Here is a 13,950-nt window from a genome sequence, read left to right on the forward strand (position 1 = left end):
GTAAACGTGGAAAGGGACATTCAGTATCCCCAAAGAAAACTCTAAAGCAAAAATGAAAAGTGCTAGTCCAGCCGCGGGCCAGGCCCTGGTCCTGCCGCTCGCCCGCGGCTGCGCGCCCGCGGCTGCGTGCCCGCGCCCCATGCCCGCGCCCGCGCCCCGCGTCCCCGCTCCAGCGTCCCCGCTCCAGCGTCGGAGCCTGTCCCTCTCTGTTCGGCGGGAGGCTGTTGTGGGTTAACTCGAGGCCCAGCAGCAGCTGGCTGCAGAGGTGACTGCAGTCCTTCGACAGCACCGAGGTGCATTTTAATCACTGGGAACATATGCACGGTCGGGAAATGTATTTTTGGTGTGCAGCCTACATCTAGTCTAAATGCTAATTACGAGAATAGCTTTAGCGAGGCACTTACGCCTGATTTGACTTGGGGGAGAAAAAAAAAGAAAGGACTATGGTCTATGCATCTTTTTTAACATGTAAGTTCGCTTTTCTTCTCTAGGGATATTTCGGAAGGGAGGGAAAGCTGATAGGCAAATTGCTAGGCAATTGGGCTTAAACACCATCACCGCCTCCGAGAAAGGAACAGTGATGAATGACACTTGTAGTTACAGGAGCCTTTGCTTATGAAGGCGCGCACTCTGGCACAGTAGGAGAGGAAGGCAGAGGGAGGAAAGCAACCAGCGGTCATAGGACATTCAAGCCTGAAGGTGTTCGGAGTCATAAGCAGTTGAGCTTCATGTAGAGGAAGAGGCTAAGACGCAAAGGGGCAAGTCTCCCACCCCTCGAAGCTGGTCAGGAGCTGTCTGTCCCTAAATCAGTTTTGAATATTGTTGCTAAATTCTCTCATTCTTTCTGCAAATGTTTATATCGGCACACATCTCGTGGGTAGCAGACACGGCCAAGGCATGCCAGAACCCAGTCCGAGACTGCTCGTAGGCCATTCGGTGCCTGGTGAGCTGCAGGACGCAGTGTTCATGCTCCGAGAAATTTTGTTGAATGAATGAAAATCCTAATTAAACTCTTACCTACTGTTGATTGATGGTCATTGGTCAATGGTGGTTGGTTAATGTCCTGATGACAGAATAGGTTAGGGTACTTGAAGGTGGCACAAAAAATAGTATGCTAAGTCTTCTATGTAGAAATGCCCAACATCTAAGGATTTCGAAGACTATGTATTGTTCTATGAACGGTCAGTAATCTTTTGTCATTGTTGTTTACGTTGAAAATTGCAAAGGCTGATTGTAAATGTGTTGAATCATAAAATCTGTACTTCAAACATATTATAGCCTTTACTTCAATGTACCAAGAATTCCAAGCCTCTGACACTGGCCCTTTAATTCTAAGTAAAGTTGCCACATTAACATCCATAGATCAGAACCATTTTGAAGAAACACAGTATAGCGTAAAGAAACACTGTAGTACGTCTGACAGCTTTGCTGTCAGAATGTCCAGTTGGAACTCTGACTCCTCTTCTCCTACTCACTCCTTATGTGTCTTTGAACAAGTTACTTAATCGTTGACCTCTCTGAGCCTCAGTTTCCACATCTGCAAAATGGGTTATGCCAGAGTAGTGTAGCGGGCGTCTGAGGAAACACGCAGCACCTGGCACAGTGCCTGGCCCAGAGTAAGTGCTCGGCAGACGCTAGTTTTCCAAAGCCCATTCACTGGCCTGAAACGCACCCGTGTGGCGTGTCCCGCGTGGAAGGTTGCAGCCCACCTCGTGAAGCCCTTCTGCACACCTCGCACAGCTTTTCTAGCGGCTCTCAGGGAGCAGGGGCCTCAGCTGTTGCCGCTGGCCTCGGACAGGCCACTGGCCCTCTCTGATCTAGGCTTCACATCTGAAAAGAGACTGAGCCCCTTGCCAGCTCTGAAACCTTAGGTGTAAATGAAAGCACCCGCTGAGCTGTCTCTCCTCCTTTAGGGCACAGACTGTGGCCTGTTCATCCTTCTGTGCACAGTGCTCAGCACGTAAGGGCTCTTCGTGAATGTGCAAAGGATGAATTTATGGAGCAATACAAAACGGGGAGGTACATTCCACAGCGTTAGCCTGCCAGCTCCACGCTAGGCTTCCAGAATGGTGAGAATTGCCCTGGCGTTTTTCGATACAGCTCTTTTTAAGGGTGAGACAACTGCCAGTGGTTGGTTTGGCTGAGACGTGAAGGTCTTAGTTCCTTAGCTTCAGGCCCCTCTGCCTCTCAAGGGGATGCGCAGCGGTTAGAGCAGCTGTATCAGGGCGTTCCTGTTCACCGCCTCCCCTTATGGGATGGGTACGAGATTAAGTGAGTTCTTTTTTTTAATGAGAGAAAATCAAGGACAGAGGGACTCAGTGAAGGGCTCAGGATCACACAGCAGACCTGCGGCATAACTGGGAGTAGATTCCAGGTGTACTAACTCCCCCCGCCCCCCCGCAGATATGCAAAAGCGAGTCCTTCATAGGGCTGTGTTATTGTCAGGGTCACCCTGTGTAGGTGGGTAGGTAGGCTCGACTAGGTGCCTCACCCCGACAATTCTGCTTTTATTTGTTTATGCATGAGGCTGATGGGTAAATTTTGTCTGAACAAAGGATACCTTGGCCAAAGGAAAGTTTTCAAAATCACTACACCAGACCGTCTTCCTAATTAATTTGTTTAAGGTCAAAAATGAAAGAAATAATTTCTATCCAGCCAGAAGGCTTAGCTCTTTTTTTTTTTTTCTCTTCCCGTTTCTCACCACAGGTTAACTGTAATGGCTTCACAATCGAAGATGAAGAACTTTCTCATTTGGGATCAGCAATCTTTCCTGAGTAGGCTGAGTTTCACTTCATTTATTTTCTTTTTACTTACTTAACACTAATTTGCTTTTATTTTTTTTTTTCGATTTTTAAATAACCTGTCTGACTGCATGTGGCAGACATGAAACTCCAAGTGAATTAAGACACCTTTTTAATTCTGCCAGATTTCAAAATATTTCCCCTATAATTAAGGATCTAAAGGTAGCAGTTAAGAGAACAGTTACTAGTTAAGTTCTGCTAGGTAGAGAGGTGTCATGAAAGAATATTTTATAGTGTGCCCTGCTGGGAAATGTGCTTTTTTGCATATCTGTGGTTATGGAAATCTTTGGGTGTCTCACACTCAAAGTGAAACATTAATTGCCAACCAACAATTGACTATAGGCTTATACAGAGAATATATGAGTTTCTTCTCACTCTTCTGTTTTTGAAAAATACCAGTATAGAAACAGCACTGTTTGGAGCGAGAATATACTAAAGGAGTAAACTCGGGAAAAATTTCAAAGAACGATAGTTTTCCTTATTTCACAAGTATTCAAGTAATTCAACAAAGGCCAGCCGGTTGACAAATGGACTTTAATGGGCGGCCAAGAATGGCTCTGCTGTTGTCTCTTTGATGGAGCAGAGCATTTTCCAAGTTCTTCGGTCCCCTGAAATCAAGCTCTGCCTTCACGGGTGGGGCAGAGACGGTCCCCTGTCTGTAGGTTAGTTCTGTCTAAAGCGACCTGGCTTAATACTTACTACAGGAGGCTTGGTCGAAGCGATTGCGGGGAACCCGTAACACCCACACGTTCGCACAGATGACGTGTGGGCTCCCAGTGTTGTCTGTCTGTTGCCCCCCAACTCTGTGCATCATGTGGGTCTGAGAGAGCAATAACCTGTGCGGGTCCACATGTCCCGAGCAGGCTTTCCGGAACCGCAGAAACAAAATGTTTTTCTTTTCTTTTTTTTTTCCCCCGTAACTGCACCCCGTCCCAGTGGCCAAAATGGTGTCATCTGTTTTGGGGAGAAGCTCTTTTGGATTTTTGCTGTTGGGGAAAGGAAGTAGAAAAAAAGAAAGGCCATTAGACCTTCTTCGGAAGGCTGATACTGACAACTTCAGACCTGAAGTGAACTCGGGAATGTCTCTGCTCTCAGCGTCGTAAAGACTAAAAACAGGCCGAGGGTGACACTGTCTGAGGTTTCGCCCTTTCGGTGATTGCCAAGAAATAATGATACCAAGAGCCGCTGTAGGTGGCTTTGCCTTAGTGCATTTCCTCTGCCTTCATTAAAAAGATATCTAAGAGTCTGTCTTGAAATGCATTACTTAGTACTTCTGCAAGATGTTTCTAGAAATCTGCTTTTGACTTTCAGTCCATTTGTTTATCAGATTTCCGATTGCCTGTGTACCACTTGCCAGTAAGCCACGCAGGCTGTGATGCATGGCGGACGTGACTCTCCCCAGGGACAAGACAGGGACGCTGCTACCTGCCGTCCCAGGCCCAAGGCCAGCCACAGGCTTCACTCAGACCTCTAGCAGCTGAGCGGTGGAGGGCAGCTCGCCCTGGCCACAGCTTCCCCAGGCTCATCCTTGTCAGGCTCCACAGCTCCTTTTTTTGTATTCCTCGGGGCAAATGGGAGAGGGGTTTTGGTCTCTGAGGGTCCAGGCAAGTGACACTGGCTACCAGAGCAATGATACATATGGACGTGAGTATCCATATGAGCCCCAGTTTCCAGGCAGTTTTAATTGGGGGAAAAAATCCCTTTGGGCTGAAATCAGTTCGGCATTGTGGTTTCAAAGGCAGCATTTTCAGAGATCAAGCATTTTTCCCCTGTAGTTTAGAAATTTCTGTTCTCAGAACTCTGACCTTGATATAATCAGAAAGCTCAAAGCCCCTCGCATAGGCGACGCTCTGTGTCCTCGCTGTCCCTGAAAAGCAGACAGTGAGCAGCAGGAGCAGTACTGTCCCAATTTTCCGGATGAGGAAATTAAGGTGCGGAGACTCAGATGGGCTCCTCCGGGTCTCTGGGGTATCACAAGCCCTCCCTTAGGAAGCTGGCGTCTCCCCTGGCAGGGGCCGCTCGACATCTGAGGAAATGAGTGGGAATAATCCACTCACAGGAAAAGCGACTTGGGAATGACAACCCGCTTGTCGTGAACAGCGTGCAGGGAGCAGCAGTTCGCTGTAGGCGTTGGATTTTGAGTCCTGCATCTACGGGGAAAAAACGTTTGTGGGATTTGTTGTCATTGCCATGTTTTACGTGGTGTGTTTTTGGTTGTGGCTTAGATAGCACGATTTTGCATGGCAGATGTCACTTTTCACCATCATGAAAGTTTTAAGATGTTCCATGTGACTACGAATGCCTGCAGAAAAGCCTCTTAGAAGATAACGTCCAACTATTAGGTTTTTTTTTTTTTTATTAAGGTCCTGCCAAGATCAAGTTTCTGAGCCTTGGGAAGTAAAGTAGCCAAGGCTCACCCAGACTGTCCATCTGCCCAGCTAAGAAAATTGGGTTTTCTCTTCTGATTGACAGTGTTGCCTTGATGAATCATAGTTGTTGCCCCAATGTCATTGTGACCTACAAGGGGACCCTGGCAGAAGTAAGAGCGGTCCAGGAAATCAACCCAGGAGAGGAGGTGAGTGTGTGGCCGCGGGCGGCCGCGGCGGCATGCTTCACACGGCTGTTTTAAAAGGCAGAGTAGAAAAATCACTGGACACCCGGGAGTTACACTGTATTCGGCCTCGTGCTCTCCTGGGTTAATGACTCGACCTCTGACCTATGTCCCACACTTTGGGCTTCCCTTTGGTGCTCACCATTTCCATCCAGGAAAAAACAAGAAAGAATAAATTTGAGTTAAATACCTCACAAAGATTTATAGACATTTACAGAGAGAAAGGAGACGGCCGAAATGACCAGAACGAAATGTTTTTACTTCCCTTTAGAGCCCATGTATTCCTAGTGCCTATTTGTTTTTTGATTAGCGAATGTTGGCGTGTTTTTCTCCCCACAAAAGGTCCAAAGCATCGTTATCGAAAAGCCACCCAGAAGCAGCTAAAGAGTTAGTTATAGCTCCAAACGACGCGTCCCCCTTTGTGTCATATCAATTGCACATTGGAATCTGGAGAGGTCGCTTTCTAGGAATGTAAATCTGATGGCCAGTGTACACACTGAAAGGGCGAGGAGAGGCGACCTGTGGCCAAGAGGCGCCTTTAGCATCCCTCCTTATCGTAGGGATGTGCAGAGAACCAGGTGGCCTGTTACCCGGTCAGCGGTTCCCTTTTTCGTGCCTGCGCTGGGTGGGATTCCATGGTGACCTCATAAGACGCCTCACCTTGGAAAGGCCGGCCTGCCTTTCTAGATGCGGGCTGTATGTTCCTACGTAAAGAATAAAAAAAGAAAAATAAAATAAATGAAGTTTTAGGGATTGTAATCTCATACTTTAGATTAAATTTCAGTTTAGTAATCTTTAATGCTATTTTAAGGTGCATGTCTGGATTTAAAATTCTAACTCTAGCGATCGGCGTGCTGAATGTGAAGGCCTTGGGTTCTCGGGAGGGTGTTAGCTAACCCACCGCCGAACTCACACCTGAAGCTCAGGGTACAGGTCAGACTTCCCGCCCCTGCTGAATTCATCACGACCGGGGGATCGTGTTTTGGGGTTAGGGTGTCTTGGTTTCCTAATGTCTTGTGGAGACCACCCTGGTTTTTTGTTAAAACAGACAATTATAGTTGCTGAGGAAGTCAGGCCCCAGGCCCCAGAGCTCCTGTGGGCTGACCGGAGACCCGAGCAGTCCGTCACCTAGACAGGCTCTGCCGGGCCCGGAGCAGTGGCACTGAGCGGCCTTTGTCGCCATCTCCTGGGCACTTCTGTTTGTTGCACTATGTGACCATGAGTCATTTCAGAGAGACGAGGCAGGAGGCTCTGGCTGCGGGAGGCAGGGCAGGGCTTGCTCCTGCCTGTTTGCCCTTGGGTCTTGCCGATCTGAGATGCAGAAACCTCACTTTTGGGGAAGTCACTGCTTTGGGATGACTTGCCCCTCAAAGAGGAAAAAGCCCATTCCCCAGGGCATCGGTGAGCTGTGAGGTCTCCATTACTGCCCTCTGGGGTGGGCAGAGCTTGGCACCCCTGCCTGTCCCCCCCTGCCTGTCCGCCAGCGCCTGAGGTTCCTGGCATGCTGACGGCTTTGTGACATCCATCTGTTCAGTCAGACATTTGCCTGATGGTGTGGGACGAGCAGCAAGTGCCATCCCAGTGAGTAGATAATGGACAGTTAAATGCCGGTCTCCTCCATATGCTCCAAGTCTCCGCTACAGACCCCGTTAGAAAAAAAAAAAAAAAAGCAAAGATGGGGGCCCCCGATGAGCCCAAAGGTGAGACTTTTCCAAGTTCTCTGTCCCAGCTGGGTAAGGCAGCAGCACACTGATGTCCTAGAGGCCGCGTCCTCCCTCTGCTGACCTGTCCCGGCCTGCCGGGCCGAGCTTCTCCTTCTGTCCGCTGGTGATGGAGGGGAAGCAGAGTGTGTGCATGGTCATGCTGCCCGTCCCCCACCCAGCGATGCCGCGGAGCCATCCCAGCCCGTGAAAGGAAAGGGGCCAAATAATGGCCAGGCAGAGACGGCCCGGAGCCTTTGCTCCGCGAGGCCTTTGCTTCCGTGCAAGAGACAAGGGCATTTCTGCTGGGACAAACCCCAGCTTGCTCTCTTTGGGGACGGAGGAGGCGAGGATGCCTTCGGCGCTTTGATTTCCTCTTTTAGGGACTCCTTGATTCCGTAGAAGCCCTTTCTCTCCACCACACGAGGGGGTTGTCGCGTTTAAGGAATTCGGTGTGTTCATCCTAAGCTGTGACCGTCCTCCTCCGCATGTGTCCCTGCAAGGCTGCCACCACGAGTGCTGGCAGGGCCACAGGAAGGATAAAGAGCGAGTTGACCCGTAGCAGACTGTAGCGTCAACTTTTTGGACCCTCTTAGGTTTTTACCAGCTACATCGACCTGCTGTACCCGACGGAAGATAGAAACGACCGGTTAAGAGATTCTTATTTCTTTACCTGCGAGTGCCAGGAGTGCACCACCAAGGACAAGGTAAGCTCTGGATCCCGCAGAGGTGCTGGCCGTGCTGTGTGTCTCGGGACCTCTCTGCCAAGCCAGCATCTCTGACTAGGGGTGTCTCCTTCCACGGCGCTTTTGACCCTTTAAACCCTCCTGACTAAGACAGCCAGAGGGAAGCCAGTTAGACCAGGTTTCAGTTCAAACCTGATTCCCGGAGCTGATGAAATTTCCATTACACTGTGCAAATAAGAGAAGGATTTGCCCAACTGTTATTTCTTGGGGGGCGGGGGGTTGCTCAAAAAAAGAAGGAAAGGAAGAAGCACGTGAGCATAACTTTCAGGCTTCGCAACCTGTTCAGAATATGAAGAATTTTCTTTGGAATTGTTCAAATTATTTAGGCAATGCCACCCTTCCTTATTCTATTCTGATTCGTAGCTGTTGGAACATACATATCTGCCCATAGCATCTAGGTGTCCTGCCTAGAAATAAAGATGTTTTGTTTATTTATTTTTTGTAAAAGCATAATGGCGTATTGAATTTCTCTTAGATCCATTGCCCGATTTCCTTTCATTCATTCGTAACTTTAGAATGGGCAAGCCCATACTTCTACACAGGAAAATGCACTATTGGAGAGGTTTGCCCATCAGTATGGTTTTCATGGGAGGTAATAATGCCTTGTGCTTGTGGACATTTCCCTCAGGATAAGGCCAAGGTGAAAATCCGGAAGCTCAGTGATCCCCCGAAGGCAGAAGCTATCTGCGACATGGTCAGATACGCCCGCAACGTCATCGAGGAGTTCCGGCGGGCCAAGCACTACAAATATATCCTTTATCACTGTCCAGAAGTGTACTGACCCTCACCTGCAGGAGGTGCTGGAGAGTAGGGAGGAGGGAGCAGCAGAAGGAGGGTTACAGATTCTGACTCTTGAAGGAAGAATGTCTCCTGGTGAAAAGACTTACTGACCGCCCATGCCTTGGAGTCAGCATCAGTTTATGACATTGATCTGATTTGTTTCTCCTTGTTTGGCTAGTTTGGTCAGAAGCTCCATGCGGTAGGAAGTTATATTATCCGAGGTCACAGAGGACAGCTCCTTGAAGGCCCTCATTTACTGGGTATTTTGCTTTGTGCCCGGGGCTCCGCTTACATTGTCTCACCTGATCCTCGCAGGTCACCCCCTGTAGCGGAGGGAAACAGACGCTCAGCGATCAGGTAATTTGCCCACAGCTCACCGCGGCAGAGCCAGGATTTTGCCCCAGCTGTACTGGCCGCCATGAGCCATGTTCTTAACCTGCATGATAGTGTTTTCTTGGGTGTTGAAAAGCATTAGATTTGTATGAAGGAGGAACTGAAACCAGTGAAAGGAAATTAGAAAAAAGACATGTTTTTTTTCTTCTTCTTATTTTTCTCAGCATAAGGAAAACCTTTCCCATGGTGGGGACTTTTTCCTTAAAAACGGCTTCAGCTAAAATGCTCAGCTTAGGTGAGGGTTTAAATTTAACTAGCAGCTTGAAGATTTGAGATTCTAACCAATATTGTGTACAGCTGCGCTGAGGGGTCTGTTGCCGGTGGCTAAAATTCTTTAGTTTAGTTTTTTCCTATTTGTTTCCTCAAGAAGAAATGTGATTCCCGCCGCTTTTGCTCGGCTTTCTGTGATTTACTTTCGCAGAGGGCGAGGGAGCAGGCGCAGTGGAAGAAGCAACCCCTGGAAGCCAGCCTGCCTTGGGAAGTCTCCCCGCGGGTCGGCCCGTCTTTTCCTTGACACCAGAGCACCCCCTAGCGAGCTGCTGGAGATTTGCGAGCTCAGCCAGGAGAAGATGAGCTCCGTGTTTGAGGACAGCAACGTGTACATGCTGCACATGATGTACCAGGCCATGGGCGTCTGCTTGTACATGCAGGACTGGGAGGGAGCCCTGCGATACGGACAGAAAATCATTAAGCCTTACAGGTGATTGCGATGGCCGTCCCGATCACCTTAGCACGGAACGGAATCTGGCGACTGGAAATGCATGCCCGGGCTGCTTTGTCCTCTCACTGGCCTGTGCTGGAATGTGCCTAGACCAGCTTTCTCTTCTTTGCACCCACATCCAGAGGGACAGGTGTAGGGTGCTGCTCCATTGGGCCCGGCCTGTTCCCTCTGCTGTCTGGAAGAGACGCCTAGGGAGGCAGGTTGGGGTTATGCGGGGGCGGGGGGGTGGAGGTGCTGCTGGAGGAGAGCCATGCCGGGACCTGTCCAGGCGCTACATCCATTGTACTTAATCCCGACCAGTGCTAAAAGGCATCTGGTTGTTTCTTCTCCTTCCCATGCCTTCCGAGTTAATAGAACTTTATTAATCGGTAAATGGTGGTAACAAATCCCTGCTTTTCCACCATTCCTCACAGCACCCCCTTCTTGTGCCTTTGTAAACTGCGGCCCACTTTGCAAATGGGGAAACTCTGGGGCCATTGCATTGGCTGTGGTTATTAAATATCCACGCACCCCGCCCCCTCAAGGTTTGAATAAAACAGTTTGGGTTTTACCACATAGTACTAATGACTGTCAGCCACGGGGGTCGAGAGGATCATTAAACCTTAAAGCAGGCAGCAGACAAAGGTCGTGGCATTGTCTTCTGGGTCTGACTAGCCACTCTGGGGCCAGGAGGACCTAGGTCTATGACCAACGGGGTGCTCGTCAAGCACATCTACATCACTCATTGCAGGGTCTCCCCAAGACCAAGTGGATGGGGATCTGGGCATCAGACCTGAGATACCTGTGTTCCAGAAGCACCCCAGGTGCTTCTCATGAATTTGAGGAGGCCTCAGTCCACGTTATAAGATTGGGAACTGTTTAATTTGTGTCCAGTCTGACTTTCCACTACCAAGTCGGCCCTCCACTCTCCCTACACTGCCCTGATTAGCCAGCAGGGGGAGCCCAAGGGGAAGCCAACTCTCAAAATCTGCTGTTAGAAATAATTAGCCACACTGGGAATAATGGCAAAGCCTACCTTCCTGGGGATGGGTGAGAAAGTCTTCTGGTCTCATGCACACTTCCTTCTGTGAGATCTGGAGGGAAGGAGGGAAGAAAGAGGGGTGGGGATGGAGAGAGGGAGCGGGAGAGAGAGAATGAATGGATGAGATCGTCTTGGCCTTGCGTTTCTTCTCCCAGCAGGAACTAGCTGTACTGGACCCTTCCTTAGCATAGTGAGCCCCAGCTCTGGCCTTCTGTGGGGACAGTGGCCCCGGGGCTTCCTCCAGGGCAGCATGCTGCCCTTCTCCCCCTTCCCCCCTCCCCCCCAGGAACACAGCCAGAACAGGTCTCTCTCGGGTGGATTTTGAAGGTAGAGCGGTACAGACCAGACCTACGCACACACACATACTCTCCATGAGCTGGCTCCTTGTCTCCGTCCCTAGAGAAATGGCTCTTTCCGAGGCAAGCCCCATCAGCCGGCCTTCAGTTAAAGCCAGAGAGAGAATGCCTGCTGTATCTACGTAAAGCTCTCTATCAGACAATAGAGGAAGAAGAAATAGAAGGCATTCTCCTGACTTTAGACAGCGTCTAGTTTTGCTAAACCAGCTGGTCTCAGAGTGTGACAGAAACCTGGGGTCTTGAGACATATTGGTGCGTGTAAATTTTTAAGTATACTTACTGTCTTTTTGACATGAGAGTATAGATATAATGCCCTCGCAATGGGGAATTTACCTTAAAAGATGTTTTCCCAATGCCCTGTTCTGACTGCGCCTAAAACAAAATTTGGCGACCAGGTTTACAAATGTTTATGTAGAGGATTTGTCCTGCAGTTTTTACGGAGCTTTCCAGAAACACACAAACTGCATAAAACGAAGCACCTCCGTGGCGGCCAGACAGGGCTGAAGCGTCCACACTCCACCCAGGACCCGCCGGGGTGGGGAGCAGCCTGGCCGCCTTGGGGAGTGTGGCCGTGAGCTCAGCATCCACGGGCTCGCTGCACCCGGCCCGTGGGCCGCCTGACAAGGTGGCCTGTTGTCTTTTCTTCCAGCAAGCATTATCCTTTGTACTCCCTCAACGTGGCCTCCATGTGGTTGAAGCTAGGACGACTGTACATGGGCCTGGAAAACAAAGCCGCGGGAGAGAAAGCCCTGCGGAAGGTACGTCTGTGACGTCTGTGACGAGGGGTTAGGCGTCGGCCTGCATGGACAGCCTCCTAAGCACCCCTCCTTCCCGCCCCCCCCCCCATGAGGAGAGTGACTGAATGACTGAAGGGGTGGAGAATGACCAGCTCTTTTTTTTTTTCTTTCCTTTTAGGCGCGGCAACCCTTTGTTGACCTCACAGGTTGCAGGGACTTTGTCAGCTTACAATCCCTTATTTTTTATTTTTTACGCCTATAGCGCCTGGTCTTCCTAGGTGGTCTCCCGTCCAAGTACTAACCAGGCCCGACCCTGCTTAGCTTCCGAGATCAGACGGGATCGAGCTTGTTCAGGGCGGGATGGCCATAGACAGGAATGAGCATCTCTTGATCCACCTTTTGGCCACAGAAGGGGGAGGGGATGGGGTAGAGAAGGTAATCGAGCCTTTGCCGTATGGGTCCCCAGGCCTTCCTGTAAGGAGAGGGGTGTACTCAGTGAGAGGCGCTGGCCCTCAGTACAGGCTCAGCCCATGCCGGGCACAGGGAGTACTGTTCCTGTCCTGTGTGAGGCTATGGAAGTGGACAGAGGCCACTGGGTGGGCCAGGAGATCGTGGTGAGGGAATCTTCCACGTCCGCCTTTTAGATTGGTGATGCTCAATTGTGGTGAAATAAAGGTCATTGGTTATGGGCAGTTCCTCAGTATTCGGATTATGCATTTGCAGTTTCTAAAATTTTAGGACTTGATAATTGCGGTCACTCTTCGCTGAGTGCCAGTTGCATGCCAGGCCCCTCATGTGTGCTCTTTTATTCTCACAAACATGAGATCGCTCTTCCTGATGAAGAAATCGAGATTCACACAGATTGAGTAATGAGCGTAGGGTACGTGATGGGGCCTTGATTCGAATGGATCTGAATTGAAAGCTTCAGCTCCCCCCACTCACGCTATGAGGAACTTGCAGGGGGACCCAGGACCCTGGGCAGCATCTGTCCCTCGGTGTCTGACAGCTGCCCCGTGCTGCCTGGGGCCAGGGGGCGGGGCTGGACCCTCGCCTCAGAGCAATGGTATTGTAACAATGGATTCTCATTTTTCAGTTAATAGTTGATAAAATGTAATCTCTGAAACCATTTACTCCTGTAACAAAATGTTTGCAAAGGTTGGGGCCACAGACCAGCCTGGATGCCTCATTCTCCAGATTCCCCAAATCTGCCCCATGGACTATTCAGGAAGATGGAGTAAGGTCTCGCATCCCACACGGCAGGGACAAGGCCACGCCAGGCTAAGAGTGTGACTTAAGCATAAAATGTTCTGTTTTTTAAACCAGGGAATTGGTCTCCTAAGGTAACATTTATTATTGCCTTAGTGAGTTGGAGGAAATTAACCAGTTAGGTCACAGTTGTAAAGTGCTGGTAGGTAATTCAATTCCAAATCGGTGAAGGAGAGAGTCAATCCGAGCAGGGAGCGCGAGTCACGGAGCAAACGCGGATGGCGCTGGCTGGCATTTAAACGGGTGACTCCCGAAGACCTGCGTGCGCCTCGGCCGCCTGCTCTTGGTTTGAGATCTAGGGAACAGTGTAATAGACGGGAATGCTTGTCGTGGGCCAAGGCCATCGGAAACTCCCTATTTGGGGGAGTGAGAGGAATTTAAGCTTTTCAATCTGCGCATAATATAGTGGAATACAAAAGAGCGAAATAGATTCCTATGGATGACATTTGATATATACTTCCTGTATGCCAAGCACTGTTCGAAACACCTTATGTGTATTAACAACTCTGAGAGGCAGAGGTACCATTCCTATTTTATAGATGAGGACATTGAGGTACAGAGTGGTTAAGTAAGTTGCCCAAGGTCACACAGCTAGAAAGGGGTGCAGCCGCTGGAAACTCTTCTACAGTATTTTGTCTCGGGAAAAAAAAAAATGTATTAAATACATTCTCCCTCGCTTCCTCAAAGGAAATGTGCACCAATTTTTAAGTGTTTTAGAACTAGGTACCAAGAGGAAAGCAGGTACTTTCTGGAGGGGAAGAACGGGTTAGCCACTTCTTACCGATTGGTGATGTAGCCTACAATTAAAATGGGTTTGA

General features: G+C 49.6%; 1 protein-coding gene and 1 pseudogene across 1 annotated transcript in view; one reads left to right on the plus strand and one right to left on the minus strand.

Moving 5' to 3' along the window:
* Positions 1-13,950, plus strand: part of SMYD2 (SET and MYND domain containing 2) — a 49,277-nt gene that overhangs the window by 33,024 nt on the left and 2,303 nt on the right. Inside the window, exons 6-11 of the mRNA XM_016166504.2 lie at positions 2,707-2,774; positions 5,274-5,376; positions 7,709-7,819; positions 8,487-8,607; positions 9,557-9,731; positions 11,779-11,887. Of these exons, the coding sequence (XP_016021990.1) occupies positions 2,707-2,774; positions 5,274-5,376; positions 7,709-7,819; positions 8,487-8,607; positions 9,557-9,731; positions 11,779-11,887 (687 nt within the window). The remainder of the gene's footprint in view (positions 1-2,706; positions 2,775-5,273; positions 5,377-7,708; positions 7,820-8,486; positions 8,608-9,556; positions 9,732-11,778; positions 11,888-13,950) is intronic.
* On the minus strand, positions 12,120-12,238 carry LOC118613101 (annotated as a pseudogene).

The sequence above is a fragment of the Rousettus aegyptiacus genome, unplaced genomic scaffold, assembly GCF_014176215.1.
Source record: "Rousettus aegyptiacus isolate mRouAeg1 unplaced genomic scaffold, mRouAeg1.p scaffold_m13_p_17, whole genome shotgun sequence".
NCBI lineage: Eukaryota > Metazoa > Chordata > Mammalia > Chiroptera > Pteropodidae > Rousettus > Rousettus aegyptiacus.